Source organism: Harpia harpyja, chromosome 1 (assembly GCF_026419915.1).
Source record: "Harpia harpyja isolate bHarHar1 chromosome 1, bHarHar1 primary haplotype, whole genome shotgun sequence".
NCBI lineage: Eukaryota > Metazoa > Chordata > Aves > Accipitriformes > Accipitridae > Harpia > Harpia harpyja.
Genome location: NC_068940.1, coordinates 74,940,750 through 74,961,131, shown reverse-complemented (window position 1 = coordinate 74,961,131; position 20,382 = coordinate 74,940,750). Strand labels below are relative to the sequence as shown.

Sequence of the window (20,382 nt, the reverse complement as noted above, 5' to 3'; positions counted from 1 at the left end):
TTCCAGTAAGTAATTTTTGCTGGGTGGTATGTCCTAGGGTAGTTCATGAGTTAGTATCTTCCTTAAAATTCCCTGATAATGATCTAGAAGGAATCAACAAGTCAAAGAAATTAATGCATTATGCAAGATAGAGCAGATTTGCAAATGATAATAAGGACAGAAAGCTGCACACAGGCCACAGACATGAAGAAAGAATACGCAATTCTGTTTGAAATAAGACATGTATTTAATGAAAATGGATCTGGGAAAAAAAAAAAAGTTGAATTGAGAAAAAAAATAATTAACACTGGCTCCAGAAAGACATAGTGTTTTACTAGAAATACACACCAGTGATGGCAGTTCAGCAAGAAGGAATGGATTTAGGAACAAATTCATAGTGTTTGTCTAAAAACATAGTTCAGAGCTCTGCAGAGTAGCTTAACTTTACTTGTTCAGAACAAGCTTAGGTTTGAACTGAGCTGGTACAATCACAGCAGTCCAGTGGGCTGTTCTGAAGCCTGTTGGGCTGCTCAGGGTTTGGAGTTGTTTATACACAATATTCTATCTTTTCTTGCAGTTACTACCTGAAAGGTTATGCATACGTCGTTTTGTCTGGAGAGAGACCAAGTACTAGAGAGGAATATGCTTGGATGACAGAAGGGTGCATTGAGGAAGTTTAGTGCAGCTTTATGAAGGATGCATATTTAGATGGGATTAAGAGAAGCAAGTACATGTTGAATAGTTATGCAGAGTTATGCAGACTGAAAAGCATTAGGCTGTGGGGTAGCACTGTGAAAGACACTGAGAAAGCCTGATTTGTTTGGCTGATTGTTTGCGTGTATATTGAGTCTCTATTTCTGTGCTCCAACTTTGATGATGAATATTATCAATATTTTAGACAAAAAAAGTCCCTCTGTGTTTGCTGCAAAAAATTGAAGATGCAATACTTAGTTAGACAATGAGAGGAAACAACTTTCTTCTAACTAGAATGGAATTTTTTTAAATGTTTTGTTTGTGACAGTGATCCAAAGCTCCTTTGGAAATGTAATACATTTGGAAGTAGTAGTTCCCACACCCATGTAATATGCTATTCCTAAACAATCCTGTTCACTGTCTTGAATACCACCCCCAAACTGTTTTTTTCAAGCAAGCCATGGTATGGCATGTCCAAATCTATTTGTGAAAGGCAATTACAAATGCCTGTAACAGTGACAGAAACATTCACTTTTATTATTTCCTGGTAATAATCAGTGCTCCCACAAATCTTTGAGGGAGACTTAAGCACATTTTCATGCTGAAATCCAAAGCATACCTAGAACACTGATTTGGTTTCATTGTTTGTTCTTGCAAGCCGTGATTGCTCTTCAAGTTTTGTATGAATGAAACCAGCAGTATGCTTCATTCTTTCCCCTGAGCTCCACCAAGTTCTTCTCAATGAATGTAACAGGACCAGCAGAATTTCACATTCCAGTATAGCACAGTAGAAATGGCATTTTCAGAGGTGTGAGCAGTTTGAGGCAGATACTTTTTGAGCTCATTTAATTGTCAATCCACAGGATACCTAGGGTTTCTAACAAAGCTTCTTTGCAGCTGCATGCCATGATTGCCTCTCCCTTCCACAAGACTTTGCCTGCAAATCTCATGGTTGAGCACACATGCTAGCCCTGTATGTTTTGTGCTCAACATATAAATGTTGTTCTTTGTAAAAAGCAGCTTGCAAAGCTGTTCTGCTTACCACAGGTGTTTGTAAGGTACAGCTTTCTGATTTTAAAGAAAAAACTACCATTGCTTTCTCACAAGCTTCAGAAAGCCCACTTTGCATGAGGTATGCACTGCTACCTGGATGCTATTCCTATTTGGGACTGCTTTAAAATTTCCTCCCACAAACCACGAACACCTTGCCATGCACACCATTCTCCAAGACCCTCCACTGCATAGATGCTGCCACCTGCTTCCTGGCCTGACTCTGCTCTCCCTCTTTATCGCTAAAGCCCCTCTTATAATACAATTCTCAGTGAGGGGAAACAAGGAAAATCACACATCGCTTGGGAGTGAAGGGCAGTTAAATGGGCACAGAGAGCCCACTAATATGCTTGAATTGGCCCTGAGTTTTAGTGTTACAAGAAAGTCAGGATTCAGGGGGCAGCTGGTGTGTGAGCCTGTGTGTGAATGAATGAATGCGATGTAGCAATCCTCACTGATGCTGTTTTATTGTTGCTGCAGGAGAGCAGCACAGTGGTAGCTGGGTACTAATATTTTATTTTATGAATAAGAACCCTTGAAAACTCCAGCAGTGAACATGGGTTCATTTCTTTTATAGGCAAGAGGGGGTATTATTCCCATGCCAACAGATTTGATTTTCTTGCACATCTGTTTCTGCAACAAAAACCCCACCCACTCTGCAAACATTTAACTCATAAATTATAGGGTTTGAATTGGGTGTATATTGCAAAGACTGACTTTTGCACATATGATCTGTGAGAACATTGTGGAATGCTCATATAACTTTTTTGTTTGTTTTTAGTGTGTTTTTTAATGAATAGAGAATATGGTCTCTGAGCACAGTAATAATAGAGAATATTTTTGTCTTGTTTTTATAAAATTTGCCAGGCTCCAATCACTGAACCTACTGTTATGTACATAACTTTTTAGCTGTGTCTTTCATGATTTTGGAGCAAAGCCAAGCTCCTAACACTTAATCTCAACTTTGTAGGATACTTAATACACTTTATATTTTATCCCCAGAAGGTCCCCGTTATTTAAAGATTCTGCTAACTACTCAAACGTGCACACTATTAGAGTTCAAAGAAACACACTGGCCATGCTCGCTGGTTGTTCTTGCAGATTGACTTGGGCTTTCATCTTGCAATGATGTTTTTGAATAAAGACATTTCAGGCTTTATTGACAGCTGCTTTCTCACTGGAGGGAAAAGTTCATCTTTCGAAAAGCCTGAAACTGTGTTGAGAGCTGTGTTACCAAAGAGGGAGTTTTCAGCAGCCTTTGTGCAGCACAGGCAGCACCACTGCTGGCCTGGCCTCCCAGCTGTCAAAGCCTACAGCTACCCTCCGGATAAGCACCTCAACTCAGCCCGCTGCCCAGCTGCCAAAATTCTCCTTTTAGCCCTCAGAAAAGTCCCCTACTTGATCCCTCCTCTTTCACAGCTGTTGAAACCCTCCATCTAATTCCCAGATAAGTACCCTGATCCAACCTCTGCAGCAGCTGCTGGAAGCTTCTTGCTAAACACTGAATAAGCTCTGGTCCAGAGCTCCCAGCCTTCCCAAAGCTCCTAATTTCCAGGTGTCATCCACCTGGCAATTAGTGAGAGCTCGGTGGATTACTGGACTGTAAGAAATACATATGTAAATTCTTACTTGTTCATCTGGTTACTGCTAATCAACCTCTTTCTTAATAGCACTGCCATAGCAGACCATTTTATATATTGCTGATGAGTCACCTGCCTTTTTTTTTTTTGCGTTGCTTGAAAAGCTTCTTACTGTCTCTTCTGTTGCAGGCAGAAAGCTGAGAACACTTATGCTTTTAATCCACTGCTGTGTTTTTACACAGCAAACCAGAAACCTCTATTCCTTATATCTGGCAGCTTTCCAGCAGCAGCCAGTTCATATACGAAAGTTTTAAATAAATTATTGTTCTAGTATACGCCCTGAGGTTGGAGGAGAAAGAACATCCAGGACTAACAAACCTGATTGTTCTGGCAACATCACCTCAGTCCGAGCTGGCATTTCTGACTTTTTTCCTTTTCAAGACAGTGCTGTGTGAGTACTTTGTACAACAATGTTCATTTTTCTAGTCCTATTTGCTGTATATGCATCAACCATCTGCCATATCAGAGCTTCTAGGTATTAACCCTGCCCTGAACTCCCTTCACCTTGCATAGATAAAGCCAATAGCCTGTCTAACAGTATGCGTTCATTAGTCTGTGTGTTACTCCTCCAGTTTATTACCTTCTGGGGAAGGGTGTGATACAGCCCTTGGAATGAAAGCACTTTCCAACTTGGCATTCTTAGGTTCAGAAATATACCTCTTCACTGCAGTCTGAAATTTCAACTGTACTGCTTACACCGCAGTGATTTTAAATTATAATCACTCAGTGTTGAACTAAGTGATTACTATGCTTGTACCACCATGCTAGCTAAAATTCCCATAAATTATTATGTGTGTTTTCCTTAGGCAAGTACTGGAAGTCAGTGGAGCCATACTCTGTGCCAGTGGATTGTGCTCTGGCTGAGTCTCAGAAACGAGAGAGGGAGGAGACAGAAACGGTGTCTGCTATGGCCTCTCTTTCAGTGGATGTTGAGCAGTGTATGCCTCAGGAAGGCAGCAGGTAAGCATACGCAATTATTATAGAGAACAAGGCTTTCACTCCAGCCAAGTGAGATGAAGAAGACAGCTAGACTAAGGGGTGTTTCAAAATTATCTGCTAACTGAGGTAGCTGGAATTTTTCATCCCTGGATTTGAATTCTTTCACTTGGCGATTCGAAGCAGAGGTATTCTATGCTAGCAGGCTTTTTTTTTGGTGTGTGTAATTCTTTACTAAGGTTCGCGGTTAGTACAAGAACCTTGTTTTCTGCCCACGTCTAATGCTCTCTGCTACATAAAAAGTGCAATATCCATATGAGGAAAATAGACATGATCAAGTGTAATCAACCATATTCTTCTCATTGGAAGCTATTCAAACCTGTTTTAGTTTTAATTTTCTAGGAAGGCATTTAACACATGGTCAGATAAATTTAATAAGGATGGACTTAAATCATTATTAAATGATATTAGACAGGCATTAAAAGTTACTTCCCTGGAAGCAATGGAATGGTGCCAGTATAAAACTTAAAGCAATCCTGACCAGGATTAGGGCCAACATTTTCTGTGTGCCAAGATGAAGGTACACCAGCAAAGAATGAGAACACTGTTTTTTCCAGCTTGTCAGCTGCTTTGTACATTAATGAAGATTGCTTTCAGTTTCACAAATTGAGAAAATGATACAGTAACTGCTGCTGTGTTTCTTGCCAATTAGAGATGAAAAAAATTGATAGCCACTGAATACTGTGTCATCTACAAAACAGTATTTCTTCAAAGAGTTGTTAGGAATCAGAAAAGCCACTGCAGAAGTTCTTGGAGTTTCCTATTTACTTGTTTTAAGGATAAACTTTCCTGGTCTTCACCAGTAGAGGAGAGACCCAAAATGCAGTGGAACCATTCAGTTTCCGTGACACAGAGAAAACAGGGGAGAGAGGAGGAAAGGAGAAAAAAGCCTTATAAGGAGACTCATCAGCTCCCTGCAGGCTGCGGAGCAGAGCTGTGTAACAGCAGGAGAGAAAGGAGGGAGCTGCGGGTGGGCACGGTGGTGGTGGGAGCGGAGCCAGAAGGATCCATGGCTCCTACGTCGTGACAACTACTTGCTTGATTCGGTTCTTGCCTCCCGCTTTGGCTTTTTTAATCAGAACTGAACTGATAGGCATCCGGGGAAATGGTGCAGTGCTAAAAGCTATGGATGCGTTTGGGAGCGAACATCTCTTGCAACAGTGGGAGCGCTCATCTGTCAATGAGTTGACAGACATGGCTCAAAGGGACACACAGGGAGTAGAGCTAGCTAGTAAAGTTCACAGTATTTACATAATTACCTTTCCGATTGTAATCATATTTTAATATGCTATGGATATTGTTGTGCTAGTATTATTGCAAACAAATCCATAAAAGCTTAGGGAAGAATATGTGACGAACGGGAGACATATTTTAGATTTGTGAGAGTGCTAATCAGTGCTCAGCTAAGGACTAATGTAAGGTTTGTCATATAAATTTGTGACAGTTATAAGACACTTCTGCTAGCCAGGGACAGAAAGGTGCCTGCTCGTGTGTGCATAGCTCTGAAATATAAAGAATTTCAGCTAAAGTGTTGGAACTAATGTAGTCAAACAAAGCAAAGCTTTAAGTTGTCTGAAAAAGGGCGTGGTTAATTTTGTGTATTTTTACATTGCTCAGAATAACCAAGAATTGTATTTCTTATGTGCCTCCACTCACTTAAAACTACAGCCATCGAGAGCAACTGCTGATCCTACACAATTTGAAAAAAATAACCCTTTGACTAACGCTGCACTGAATTATTGTATTTATTACCTACCTACTGATAACCTGTGACAGTTTCCACGCATTCTGAAAACAGAATTTCAGGGCGGAGCTGAGAGAAATGGAAAAAAACGGATGTGCTGAAATGTACACAAGTGGAATTCATGTGGCTGCCAGATTCATTACACTTCATCAGTTCTGGACTCTTCTAGGGACGAATCTGTCGTGATGAATTGTTGTGTGGAAAAATGGCTTCGTTTGAAATATCTTCTGTGGTGCTGCAGAGGTTTTTCAGCAGCACAAAAAAACCTTATGCACGCATGCGTTCCTAAGTCTGTTTCCACATTCGTAACCCACAAAGAAGTCACCCAAAGCCAGATTGCCATCAGAGAGCAATAGGACAACATAAGTGCTGTCCCACTGTGCCGAAATTGATAGTTAGGTTTTCTGAGGCTTCAGGACATCATTCTCTTTGTTTTCTTCCTGCTGAATGTAAGGAGGAATATGTAATCAAAAATGGTCACCCTGAAAGTCTGATTTTGAGAGTCCTCTGAGCTGTGGGGAGAGCTGAGAGGACCTGGCTGCACTTTCAGCATGAATGAAAGTCCAGCACAGGATCATAAATCCAGGGACTGATTTGACATTGCACACTCTGGTTTCAGGCCAGTATAATTTCATTCATTTCACGAAAACATGCTGTTCATTTCATAGGCACATACCAACACAAACTGCAGTAATGTACTGATGAGTCCAACTTTGCTTTTTCACATTTGTTAAATTGTTGTAAAGGACCAAGTATGCAATGCTCCTTCTCCAGTCCCTTACTATGGCAAATGACAGAGCTGCAGGGACGTGAGGAGTTGCCGGGGCTCTCAAGCCCTCTTCATAAGGCCATTGTAGATGCGCCCCATCTCCCCCCATTGTCAATGGGGGCCACCTTCTGAAGACCTGTTGCAAGCCTTTGCACTGAGTGTTTGTTTGGGAAAGTTGGTTGTGACATGTAGGGTGGGATCAGGGGAGAAAGCGCCATGGCTGGCAGGGCAGCCTGAAGGATTCCTTCATTATGGCAGGAGCCGATTTACTTTCTCTTCATTCCCACCATGGTCAGCCAGGCTGATAATTCTGGCCTGCATCTCTAACGCCATTTCACTGAACTGATGGTAGAGATCCTGTTGACTTCAGCTTTGGATGGTCAGGCCCTCAGATGAAGAGAGCGGCAGCAAGAGTCTCTTTGCGGGAAACTCTTGCCAGTTACGTTGGAGGATATAGTGGTGTTTGGAGTGAGATGACTCACTTTAAACTCAGATTTTGGGTAAAGCAGCTCTTTTCCTGGCCAACTCATATCTGACTCATTTACCACTGATGAATAAAGGATAAAATGCTCCTGGCTAAGGCCCATCTTAAGTATTTCTCTTTCTTTCTTCTCTCTTTCTTTCTTTTCTTCACGTGACAGTGCCGATTATTTTTTAATTTGATTTTCTCTGGCAGGCTAAATGAAGAAAACTGCAAAAAGCTGCTACGCTTTTGGTGTTTTATTTTACCAAAGCACAACTCTGCATTTTAAGATCCAATTGAAACTTGATTATAGAATTCAGAAGAGAACAGATGTAGAAAAAAGTTTGTGGATAGGAAAGAAAACATACATGATGCTAACACAGATTTAAGTACAGATACAATTAAAGGAACAAGCATGCCCTATAAAACATTTCTAACTACCATAACTTTTGTGTGTTGATAACTGCTTATTCCCTATGTGAGATATAGATTTAGCTGATTAGAATTTTGCTTTGGCCAGACATCCATTTCAGAAATCATGCTATGAAAATATTCAATACAGTGATGTCCCGGATACGTTGGAGCTTCTGTATGTTTCTTCTTAAATGGAAAAATAAAAGGGTGTGGAGGGAGATTTCTTGCACTTACTACTTTTACAGCAAACAGTAAATCTTGAGAATGACATTTATCAGAATTTTACTTTATGGCCCTCATTCAGCTGAGTATAGATTTTACTCAAATGGAAATGAAAACAAGGGGTAATTTTTAGATATTACTCTTAGTGTTACAGAGCTACCAGTTGAAGTTTTGGTCACATTGCATTATATTACATACATTATATTATATACTAGAGCACCTGATTGGATCATGGGCTACAGCTAGCCACCATCTAGGTCACTTGCTGTGTTTATGTACCAACTCATAAAGCTTCACTTAGCATTTCACTACTTGGGTATCCACCTCAGCCTTGCTGAGTAACCTGCACCTATCTGGCCATACCCCACAGGACCTGCAATCACAGCCAGGCTCAGGAGTTGAAGAACAGCTTCCCCAGGTCAGGCTGCAGCCTTATCTTGCCCACCTCCCTCTCATCCACCAGTGGTGGGTGCATAAGGAAGAGAACCAGGAGCAGAGGGGTCTGAGAGCCAGCCTTGCCCCCGTGAGTCAGTAGATCTCAACAGCTGTATCTGACCCATCCTGTGTAAAAGCCTCCAGGATACCCACCCAAGCATAAACTTTTCAAAGCTTTTTTTTTCAATGAACTTACACCTTTGGTGCTGAGGTAGTGAATGCCACAGCCTCATCAGGCATTGCACTTCTTTTTCTTTGCTCTAAACTTATTAACCGATAAATTCACAGGGGAACCGCTAGTTCTTGCATTGTGAGAAATAAAAGCAGCTCTTTCCTTACTCATAGTCTCTAGCCTATTTCTGGTTTTAAAGGCTTCAGCTGTCTCAAGACTGTATTCCTCCTGGTACGAAAATAATTTCTTACCTCTGATGATCCTGCCCCTCTCTGTGCCTTTTGTAGTTTTCTTTGAGACAAAGTAAGAACTACATGCAGGACTCCAGGTGTTTGGCACACCGTAGATTTACACAGTAGCTTAATGTTGGGGATTTTTTTCTTGTTTCTGTTGCTCTCTGCTCTTCTACCATTAACTCCAAGCTCTCAGTCATAGCCACCACTGTGTATAAACAGGTAAAGCTGTCCTCCCCCCTGTTTTGAGTACTGTGTACTGGTTCCTCAAAGCATTTGGATAAAATTCTTGGAAGACTTTCTTTGCACAGGGATATCACTTGATCTCTCTTCCTTCATTCCCTTCAGAAATCTCTTTGTAAGGCTTGCTTTCTCTGTAAGTGTTAAGACATAACTCTTACCCAAATTACTATTACCTAAATGCCTTCTAATTTTATCACTGATTATAGCTGCTTTCAATTTCCCCATACAGGCTTACTGTGGCTCCTGAAGTTTTCAGAAGGGGAATTGCGTTTCTTACCTTCTCTATCTCTTGCATGGATGCTGGGTTAAGCAGTAGAATATGCTCAATAATTATTTCTTCAGCAACATCATAATTGCATTCCCCTAGAACTCAGTGGACAAATATTGTCTGCTCTTAACAATTTGGCAATGTTTAATATATCACTTTGTTCTAGTGCTGATTCAGTTTAAGATAGTTCATCTGCAAATAATAAAATCTCCCTGACACTTCTCTAGTGAACACAGATATAAATAGTTCATTTTGCCTTTGCGGTCTACCTTCCTTGATGCTCCTTTTATGCTTTGATCATTTCTTCTGATGTATTTTGAAAGATCTTTTTATTAGTAGTTTTTATGCCTTTAACATGTTGCTCTTCAGGCTCCCCTTTGGCTTGCCTCATTGAGAGTTTACATTTAACTTGCCAGAGTTTATAGTTTATTTAATTTGCCTTATTTGGACATTACTTCCTCTTTTGAGAGTATACATGTAGTTACCTTATTCTGCTCTTAAACTATGATGGTTTTTACTTTTAGTTCCTTTTTCTTTGATCCATACAAAGACCATTTTTACTAGGGTATACACTTACCCAGGATCTCTTATATGATGTCTTTAGACACTCTCCGAATCATCGCCATGGTGTAGAAATGTACCTCTTTTTCCCCAGCTCTCTGCTACCAGAGGATCACTTCTCAATTACAATGATCTTCCCTGAGACAGCTGAGTTAAATTAGGAACAGATTATGGCATAAAACAGCCATACCACGCCAGAAAATCTATCTTTTGTTCGGCAGTTTCTATGACTTGGAAACATACCTTGAATTTTTATTTTTATGTGTGTGATGATGTACCTATGAGGAATCTCTGTAATTCTGATTTAAAAAATAAGGTAAGAGAAACATTTACTTTTTTGGATGATGTACAGGGTTTATCTATATTCTTAAATATTAACATTTTTTAAAGTGTAGATGTGAACTATTTTAAATAATATTATCATAAATAATACGGATTCCGTTTCTTCTCAGCTGCCACAGAACAATACTTAAGATGTCATGTGTTTTGCCAGATTTTATCCATATGGTAGGATTTTTGCCTCATCTATTTCTTTGGGTTTAAGGTTTAAACGGAATCATTTTGTTTAGTGTTAACTGCAAAGACACTACTTCATTCTGCTATAGTGTGAATTGCACATATAGAGAACTATAGGTGAGCACTCTTTCCAGCACACCAAAATAAACAGAGCAAATGCAAGAGGGCTCTGCTCCTAGGAACTTGCAGTTTGAACAAGCCACCGTGAAGCCATAATGAAAAATCACAGTTGTGGTTCTACAATCATTACAGTCCCAATCGGTGTCTTTCTGAATCTGCTGACTGCATGGGATCAGTCTGGGTCAGACCCGCGCTCACAGCTGCACCTCTGAGGAACCAGTCAGAGCATACAATACGGGATGGGGTTTTTTGCCTGGTTTATGTTTTTATGCCGACTTCTTGTCAGCTACAGGAAGACTGACTGAACTGATGTAAGTAACAGTGACATAACTGAAGTAACATAAATTTGGCCTGTCAGACTCTGCCCCCTCGATTCTTTTTTTGAGAACTTTTGATTTCAGCAGAATGGGTATATATTGATTCACCACTCAGTGTTATGGGACTACAGTGTTTTTCTCTCTGTACTAAGGGACCTAAAACTTTACTGGCTCCCACACAATACTCTGGCCCTAGCCGTTATCCCATAAAAATATATGGGTTTAATGATAAGCCATTGGATAGATCCAGTGACTTCTCTGACACTAATAAAACGAAGTTAAAGCATACACATAAGTCTTCAGCAGGAGACTGGAGAAGGCTGTGAGAGTACCCACACTGAGAGACAACAGCTGGATTTGCCAGGGCACCTTAACCTCCTCTCCTTTTCCAAAAAGGACCCTGCATCTGGCACTTGCATATAAAAATTTCTATTGGTGCTTAGGCTCTGGCTAATGCAGAATATTAGTATATTGTTGGAAGATATTGGAATATATTAGAATGTAGCACTCAAGGTCAGTCCCGACACTCAGAAGCACCCTCGTCAGTGAAAAATTGCCCAGGACTAACACCCTGAATACGATAATTTCTCAATTGTACTATGGTCATGAGAATGTCAGTCCCAGAAACCAAAGACATGGGAACAGACTGTTGCACGTACTGCTTCTCTAGATCCTTATAAATAAGCCAAACCCCCACTTTCACTTCCAGAGGTTTTCCAGAGCTCCACTCCTTCCTGCTCTGCCAATCCTCAGTTGAAATCTATTGACAACTATTTCTTCCCATTCGCTTACTCACAGCAGAACCTAAAAACTGGACTGTTAATCTGCTTCCAAATTATCCTCTTGCCAGACAGCCCCATAAGGTCCTGGATGTTTAACAAGGGCTTATTGCACTTTTGCGTTATGCCAGAGGACATGCAGGTCTTCCAAAAGCGGCTGGAGAAGGTGGAAGCATGCAGTCAGCACAACAGCAACGTACACCACCAGTGTGAATTCTCCACATGGTGCATGATCCTTTATCACACCTGAGGACGGCAGCAGCAGGCTAGCCTCCATCCTACCCTGGTTGCCACTGTGCAATCTCTGCTGCAAGCCAGAGCAATGCAAGAGGGGAAAAAGAGGGAATGCAAGAGGGCTTCACCTCGCCTCTCAGCAATGAGGGAGCTGCAGGGGTTACTGTACGTAGGAAACATTCTCCACCATGTGGTGAGGAACAAAAGATTTAAGATTTATAGGTTAATAATCTTTTAGGGTCAATAATACTTTGGAAAGTGATTAGTCTGAAAAACATCTTCTTTTTCATATATCATTCATCTGACATGTTTTTCAACATACTAGCTGTGATCATTCCAAATCATAAAGGAATAACCTGCATAAAATCATTTATAGACACACTGCTGAATTTTTCATTGGGAAAGACTTTAATAAACTCCAGATTCATTTAAATTTCTCTGGCTTCCTTGCTGAATAAACTACCAAAGCCCGTGCAAGCCCTCATTAATTACTTTTTTTTTTTCCATGGGACCTCATGAGTTTGTACTTTCTGAGGGATGTTTTACTGAAGCCAGTTATTATACTAGCTTACAAGATTTAAATGGTAAACATCTCATTTATTAATTTGCATTTAGTTTTGCTCTCCCCTCATTTCAAAATTGCTTGAAGTAACTATTTTTAAGGTCTTAAGCTCATTTGTTGTATGGTATTCTGCCAGACTGAGGTGAAAAATGGTTTATGTCCAAATTCTTATGCCCTTCAATGGTGAGGTCTCACTGTGATCTCAGAAGTTTACCATCTTATAATTGCCAGCATAATCCTCAGGTGTGGTAGCTTGTCAGATACAAGGAATTATGGCACTTTTTGCCAGCCCAGCATATGTCCCCGCTGTTTTTTTACTGGATGTTTTAAGGAGCTCATTGTGTCTAAGCTGAATATTTCCCAGAGGCTTTCAAATGAAAAATATACATATAATCTGATTTGATATTATTAATAGATACCTTCTCTATGACAGTGATCTGTTGATCGAGTTCAGACTTTTGTCTCAGACGTTGCAGGCAGGCAGGCAGGCAATGCATTTGTGAAAGCACAGAATCAAAAATCAGAGGACTGAAGAACCCCAGAACAAACACTGCTAACTACTTGGCTACTAGTGAACTATTCTGCTTTAATGGTATGGGCCTACTTGAAAAAATAAATGCATGTATTTTTAGTTGCAAAAGCTTGTAAAATGAAAGTATCACAGCTATTTTTTTCCTGAAATTATTTGCCTTTATTGACACAAAGCATGTACATTTCTGGACAAAAAGTTATAAAATATTCTGACATATTTTAATATAAACAGGAACATTTTCAGTGATTGCTTGGATCTAAAATGTTTTTCCACTTGACATTTGTTTATACTTCCTAGGAAAGAAAGTCTATTTATGGATAACTGAATAACACAAATAAACATCAGAGAGAGCTGAAAAATCAGCTTTGATTATGCATGAAAATCTACAATGTCATTGTGTACTCTTGTGCCGTATTCTGATTGCCTGTTTATTTTTACAGAGCTGCTGGCGAGCCCATGGAAGAAGAGCCAGCCTTGTGAAGTGCCAAGTCCTCCCTGATATTTCCTGTGGGTGACATCATTGTGTATCCCCCCAAAGCACCCTCAGACATGTCTTGTCTGCTGCTTGGGTGGCACAGATCAGATGGAACATAAACACTGGGCACAAAAGTCTGAATAGCAGCTTCACTTGTTCTTTGGATGGACTTGAAAGGGCCTTAAAGATTCCTTAAATGTAACCGCTACAATTCTAGAGTTACAGTAAAACAGGCTTGGGAGAAAGAGCCTAGAGCATGCTTTTTATATGCTGTTTGACCCACTCACCAACATAAATTGTGAAATAGAGTATTACAAAATTCTACATGATAGATTATAGATACGAGAATTGCAACAGCCAGCAAAATACTTGGTAAACTCCATGAATCACTTTCTGACACTTTTTACTGGGTAATTTTTTTCATACTGTGTTAAATTGTTAATAGAATTTGTTTTCCTTGCTCTGTGTAATGAAAAAAAAAACAAAAAACCCCAACACCTTTATTTCACATGCCATTTTTTAACCCCCTGTAACGAGTTCTTAGCTGAATAAGTGAAAGGTATGTAAATTATGATGAGGGATTTTAGCTAAAGGGAAAGCACTTCTTATTATACTATAAACCCCCCGAAGTACTGTGTTGGTGGTGCTTTATTTTCTTTTCCCTTTTCCCGGCCATCCCTCCCCATTTCACATAATCTTTTCTATCATAAAAACACATTCACGATTCTCTAAAATGAGCGATCTTCTGCCTTTAAAAAAAGTGCTGTACCCTCCCTAGTTGACAGTAGCTCTCACCATATGTGCAGCAGAGATCAAGTAGTCTCTGAAAAATGGATGGCTTTTCAAATGTGTTTTTAGTTTGTTCTGAAATGATCCTGCGTCCTGACTCTAAGAGCAGTGATCTTCAGTAACTGCGTGCAGCAAATTTGAAGCTCAGGTGTTTCTGTGGAGGTTGTGTTGGGGTGTTTTTTACAGGTCGTCGTGTGAATACGAACTGATTCTTTTATGTAGTCCTGCACCAAGAGAACTGATGGTGCTTAAGAAGCTTCAAAGGGTTTAGGCTTTATTTTAGATCCCCAAAGCGCAGCAAGATCTCCCCGCAATGTGACTTTAGCTGTTTAATTCCATGTTTGAGAACATAACATAGAGTTGTGCCTTTAGCTGATAACAAATGCTTAAACAGTTACACGTGTTGCCTTACCATCAGAGAAAGAGATAGGGCATGTATGTAAGACTACTTCAAATGAACAAAACTCTCCTACAGCAACTTTTATTTTGTTTACAACTTTCTCACCTAATGAACCCTCAGAGATACCTTGAAGTATTCAACTTGGAGTATTTGATAGCTCGCTCAGCTTTTAAAAGCAAGTGATGTTCATTTTTATATATTTTCCAAACTCAAAAGATATATTAAAGCCATAAGTGAAGACTGTCATGCTTTTTATTCTGAAATCTGAAAGGAACCTTAATTAAAACAAGATTTTGGGGAAGGCCATGATATGAAAGATATGGAACAATATGGTTTCAGTTATAAGCAGACTCAAACCTGTAAATCAAAGATGAAAGATTTCACTCAAATAGAATTATATAATTCTCTTTTGTTATGCAGTCAGACTATATCTTTCATGCATTTGGGTTTGTTTATGATTAGCATTTTAATTTTAAAGACTTTTATTACTTATACAAAAGCTCTCTGCTACAAGTTAGAAATCTGAGGCATGCTTTGAAAAGGGAAATCGAAAAAAGGAATGTCATTTCCTATAATGTGAAGTAAACTTTTATTCTGAAAGGCTTACTCTAAAATGGATGCATGCCCCTCAGAAAGTGAAATAAAATTCTACCCCCCGTTTACAAGCCAAAATCATGCTCATTTTAGTAATGCAAAGAGTCCCAGCAGGCTAAATTAACTCCCGGTGTAAGCCACCTTGCCTGACTTTGGGCTGTTCTGAAGGGGTTGTTCACATGACTAAAGCAATCAGGAGTTCATCCTGCATTTTCAGCAGACTTGTGATGGCAATCTTACTTGCCATTTACTGCAATTTTCTTGTGGTCATCAAAGAAATTTCCCTTCAAGTAAACCAAGTACCATAGCTGATGAGTTGGGTAATTTGTAGAGCTTTTCACATTTTGAAATAATGGCTGCAAATTTTTAATTGACTGTATAGTAAGATCAGTTTTAAAATCAACCCCACAAATGCACAATCATCTGCTTGTGTCCTTAGCTTGCATGAAATTGAATATGAATTGCAGCCTGAAATGTGAGTTACAAACTTTACCCATTAAAGTCTATATTCTGGGGTGGAAATCAGCTAAAGCTGTCCTTTGTAGCTGGAAATGCTTTTAAAATGTCAGAATAATTTGAATTAAACCACATTATAAATTCACACTTACACATTTGAACAGGCATACTCCCAAGCAGACATCTAGACACGCTATTGGTTAAAGTTAGGATGATTTGGATAAGCAAATGTGCAAATAAACTGCACACAGATTGTGTCCAGGACTCTGTTCTCACTGAAGTCAATAGCAAAATCCTCTTTGATTTCAATGGGAGATGGATCAAGCCGTGCTTTTTTTTTTTCCTTTAAGTCCAGAACACCATTACTTTTTGATTATGTCATTACAAGGCACCGTACAGCCCTCTGGGAAATGATTGAGGCTTATGGTGAATATCAACACTTCCTTCAAAGCAGACCTGGGCTCTCTGAGAGGGCAGTTTCACTTGCTGCTGTTTTCTTCTCACAGTATTTTTTATTACCATCAATAGCTCCCCATGGATTGCAGTTAAAATATCTCCCAGCAATTTTAGACATACTTCGAGGGAAATATTCACATAGACACTCTTAAAAATGCCCAGTTTTAGTGGATTCAACAACAAATTCCAAGAATTTCAGAAAGATGCACGAATTGCATGTGTCTCCCTTTCTAATGTCCAAATTCGGAGGCTTAGGAGCTGTTTTTGAAGAGATATCACAGTCTCATGTCTCCCACGGACCTCAGCTTAAGCTAGAGAGATTGACACCTCTGAAAATTAAGTCCCAGGTATTTCAAGCTGGCTGCCAAAATATCTACATCTGAGCTTAGGTTACTTCTAACAATGAGCTGAAATGCTTAAATAAGATGGGGTAGATGGTGGCTTCTGTGTGTGATTCCATGGAGAAGGTGAAGCTAAGGGGGTGGTGGAGAGCCCTTGGAGCCAGGGTCACCCTCCACCTGGTGCTGGTGGCACGGGGGCTGCAGGCAGGTGGGAGAACGTCCTGCAGCACGGCCACCCCAGGCTGCCACTGCCATTAGCAGCAAATCTTTGCCTCACAAGGGAAGTGTGTAGGAACTTGCACTCTGCCTCTGGATCAAGGTGTCCCTAAGCCACCAACCTGGAGAATGAGAGATGCCTCAGCAGCAAGTACCACTAACATGCTTGCTCCAGTTCATATTCTTCCCTAGTGTTAGGGACTAAATATTAAGCTCAGTAGGGCTTTTATTCTATTCTTAGTTCATAAAATACTTTTCTTGTATTCTTAGGTCCTTAAATTCATAGTAGAAACTGAAAATTAAAAAGACATATAACTCAGGATGTCAAGAAAATAATAATTTTTATCCAGCTTAATGCTTCTACCTCAGCTGGAGTGGGAGCGATGATGAAGGGTAAATCTCAGAACTGCTAAAACTTAAGACTGTCTTGCACTTCATTTTTAGACTCTGTGTGAAGGAATTCTATATGTGCTCATTTGGCTTCAATATAATCTGCAGCAATTAAGTGCTTGATTATATGATACTTTTTTAGGCAAAATTCCTAGTGAGCAATCAAAGTTCATGGGAATTTTGCCAGTGTAAAGATGACAGAATTAGTCCCTTTTTTAATTATATACCTTCTTAATTTTACTTTCAGTGAAAATGAAGTAACTAACTCCAGGCAAGTGAATCTGAGGAAAATAAAATCATTAAGCTATCTTAAATAAACATCATAAAAGAAAAAGAAAATATAAACAGCTGTTATGCAAACAAAGATGGCTATTTCTTTACTTTGCAAAAAAGTCAACAACTTGCTGCCAGCTGAATGGAAGTGGCAAAATGAATCCCCCTCTAGAGTATGTGGTATTTGAGTTGGTGTCTTATCTAAGTGCAGCCTCCCTAAAAAGCCGAGAGTCATAACCGGAGATGAAATATTAGAAAGGTTTTGCTGCAGCCAACACCAGAGGTCCTGTAGAGAACAAGAATGTAGAGACTGACTAATTTGTGTAGACAGACAGCAGGACACTTTCGGGGCAATGTGTCTGGGACGAAGAATTAGAGGGAACTTTTCCAAAGGCACTGATGGCTGTGAAGCAACTAACTTCTGGTAGCTTGCAGGGGCAAGGAGGTGCTCAGTGAGCATTTGTTCTTTGGGAAGTGCCCCCTCTGTCCCACAAGCATGCCCACATGCATGCAGACATGAACCTCGCTGTATAATTTTTTGTCCTAAGCAGCAGCAGCCAGGTGTGCTGCCCTGACCTGTATGCTGTGCATTTTCCTGAGAAGCTATCAGCCCCCAGCAGACACTTCATAACATGACTGATAGGGGAGATTTTTGTAAGGTTTTTTTTTTTCCAATAGTGGCCTTTCCAGAAGTGTAGCAGTGCATGGTTGTTTTATTTTAAAAGGTCACAGTAGAGCTTTGTGAACCATTGTTGTTGGTTTTTTTTTTTTTTACAGTCTCCATATGGAAGTAAAACAGAATATGTACATGGGGGGGAACCTGCTGGGAAAGAATTTCTCTTAAATCAAGCTTCTGCTACCTGCTTTTCATCCTGGATTTGGAGGAGTTTGGGTTCTTAATTATCATTTAAGCTTTCACTTTGTCATGTCACTTGCTTTGTTTTTTTTACCTATAATTGAATTCACCCTCATAGCACATAGAAAACCACCAAAAAAAAATCTGTCTTTTCTGACAGAAGCCCCTGCCCTTGGTGTGGGAATGAGAATAGCTTATCTTTGTCACTTCTAGCAGCAATTAAATGCTTCATTTTTGTGACAGATCCAAACTGGAGTGGTATTTTATGAGTACGATTTAGCTGGCTGTCTGCTGATTGTTAAAAAAAGAAATTGTGAAACTTGCATTCCTCTCTAACCTCAAAAGGGACCCATTTTGATTTTAACAATGTAATATTTTCACTTGATCCAAAAGGTTTTTGTCTCATGACATCTTGTTACTAGCTCAGTTTTAGTCTCTAGCAAATAACACACCACAGAGGGCAAAGACCAAAAAGGACATTCCAGCAACTATTAATTATATCTCTTCTGCACAATCCTTCATCCTGCTCTAGTGCCATGCTCTGTGGTTCAGCATATTAGAATAGTTTATAGCAAAATATAAATTGTTCTGCACCATCAAAGATACTACTATTCGGATGTTAATTAGCACACTGTGAGTTGGGCTGTAATTTATAAGGAAGGCATGCTCCTGCATGGATGGTCTAAAGGCAAGTGACGCATGAAACCAGTGGCACTGGTACTGTGCAGTGAGAGTGATTCTGTGCTAAGATCTCCACACATTATCCCCTTCCTGATGGTACTCCTGCCTGGCCGGAGGCATATTTGCAATAGCAGAGCCGTAGGGTGCCCTGATTCAAAGACCACTGAAATCCCTTCTCTAACAGGCTTTGGGTAAGATCTGGGAGGCAGCTAGAGAAGAAACCTTAACTTTGTGCTCAGCCCCACACAAACTGTAAAAAAAGCGCAGATACAGATCTGAACTTGGCCACACATCCCTGTTTCTGATATGAAGTGCCAGTTCTGCTTCCAGAAAAGTCTGTCTGAAAGAGCATTGACAGTAGTGGATATATTCTATTAGCTTCAGGAGGGTGTATACATCATGTGTTATAAGAACAGGTTCATACTCATGTCTCTTGCTGCTTAGTTTACTGCTATTTAAAATTCCTTGATTGGCTTAATATTCCAAGTTAGGATGCAGTAGGAAAGCATAAAGCAATACCTGGTGAAGTCATAACTAAAGCTTTCAAAGCAAACTTATTGCCATGGGTTTTTACAACACTGACTTTTTGGTCTAGGGATGCATAGCTGAAATGTCTATTTTTTTCTTGGGAAATTGATGTTGCTATCTGTTTCTATGATAAAAACCAGTCCTTTTGCTCAGAGCACTAAAAGTTTATCTGTAATTTCTTTCCAGGCAGATCAGATTCTAAGGCATAAAGCATCAGTGGGACTGACCCAAAGGGCAACATTTTTAAAGGTCAATAGTAATATTTCCATAAGAGTAAGAGGAACCATTGTTATTATTCCTGATACATTTTTGTATCTGAAAGCATCCAATGAGTAATGTTAAGTACTATTGTGCTCCAAAACTTTGTTGATTATAGATATATGAGCATAGGATTGGCGTGAAACAGCCTTCAACCAAGTTGTTAAAATCCCTTTTGTTTTGTGTTTTGTATAATTCTTTGGCTATAGTCTTGTCCTAGTGTTAATAAAAGCTATTTGAAGTAAGCTTGTTCGTTACACTGAGCTTTTTTTTATGCCTGTTTTTGTTGGTTTTGGTTTTTTTTAATCAGTGCTAAAAAGAAGTGGAGCTTTGAACATGCCACCCTGGTTGGATCATAGGAATCTGACTGTTAAAATATAAAGGGCGGAGCGTGGTGAAGCTGGAGTGCATAAAAAAGGAACCACAAATGTTAATGTAAAAGTAATGTTACAAAGCAGGCTAAAACGCACACAAAGCAGAGCATTGCAGAGCTCCGGCTTTAACACCAAGCTCATATTCTACAGTTCCTTTGGCTCATTGTCCTGAGACATTGCAGAACACATAATTCTCCTCCCAGTGAAACAATTTAAATAGTACATGCGCTGTTTTGAAAGCTGTAAGGCCCCTACTTTGTGGGAGGTGGGGAATATCCAGCAGACTGCAGCAATACTCTGGACCACTGCATCGCGCCAGCCCTGCTGCTGTAAAACTTGGAGTTGTTATGCTG

At 39.8% G+C, this 20,382-nt stretch overlaps 1 protein-coding gene across 13 annotated transcripts in view; it reads left to right on the top strand.

Moving 5' to 3' along the window:
- Positions 1 to 19,900, top strand: part of HDAC9 (histone deacetylase 9) — a 498,787-nt gene extending 478,887 nt beyond the window's left edge. For all 13 annotated transcript variants that reach the window (XM_052800654.1, XM_052800625.1, XM_052800684.1 and 10 more), the window contains 2 exons: positions 4,169 to 4,322; positions 13,383 to 19,900. In XM_052800654.1, the coding sequence (XP_052656614.1) occupies positions 4,169 to 4,322; positions 13,383 to 13,422 (194 nt within the window). In that variant the 3' untranslated portion in view covers positions 13,423 to 19,900. The remainder of the gene's footprint in view (positions 1 to 4,168; positions 4,323 to 13,382) is intronic.
- Positions 19,901 to 20,382: the final 482 nt, after the last annotated feature.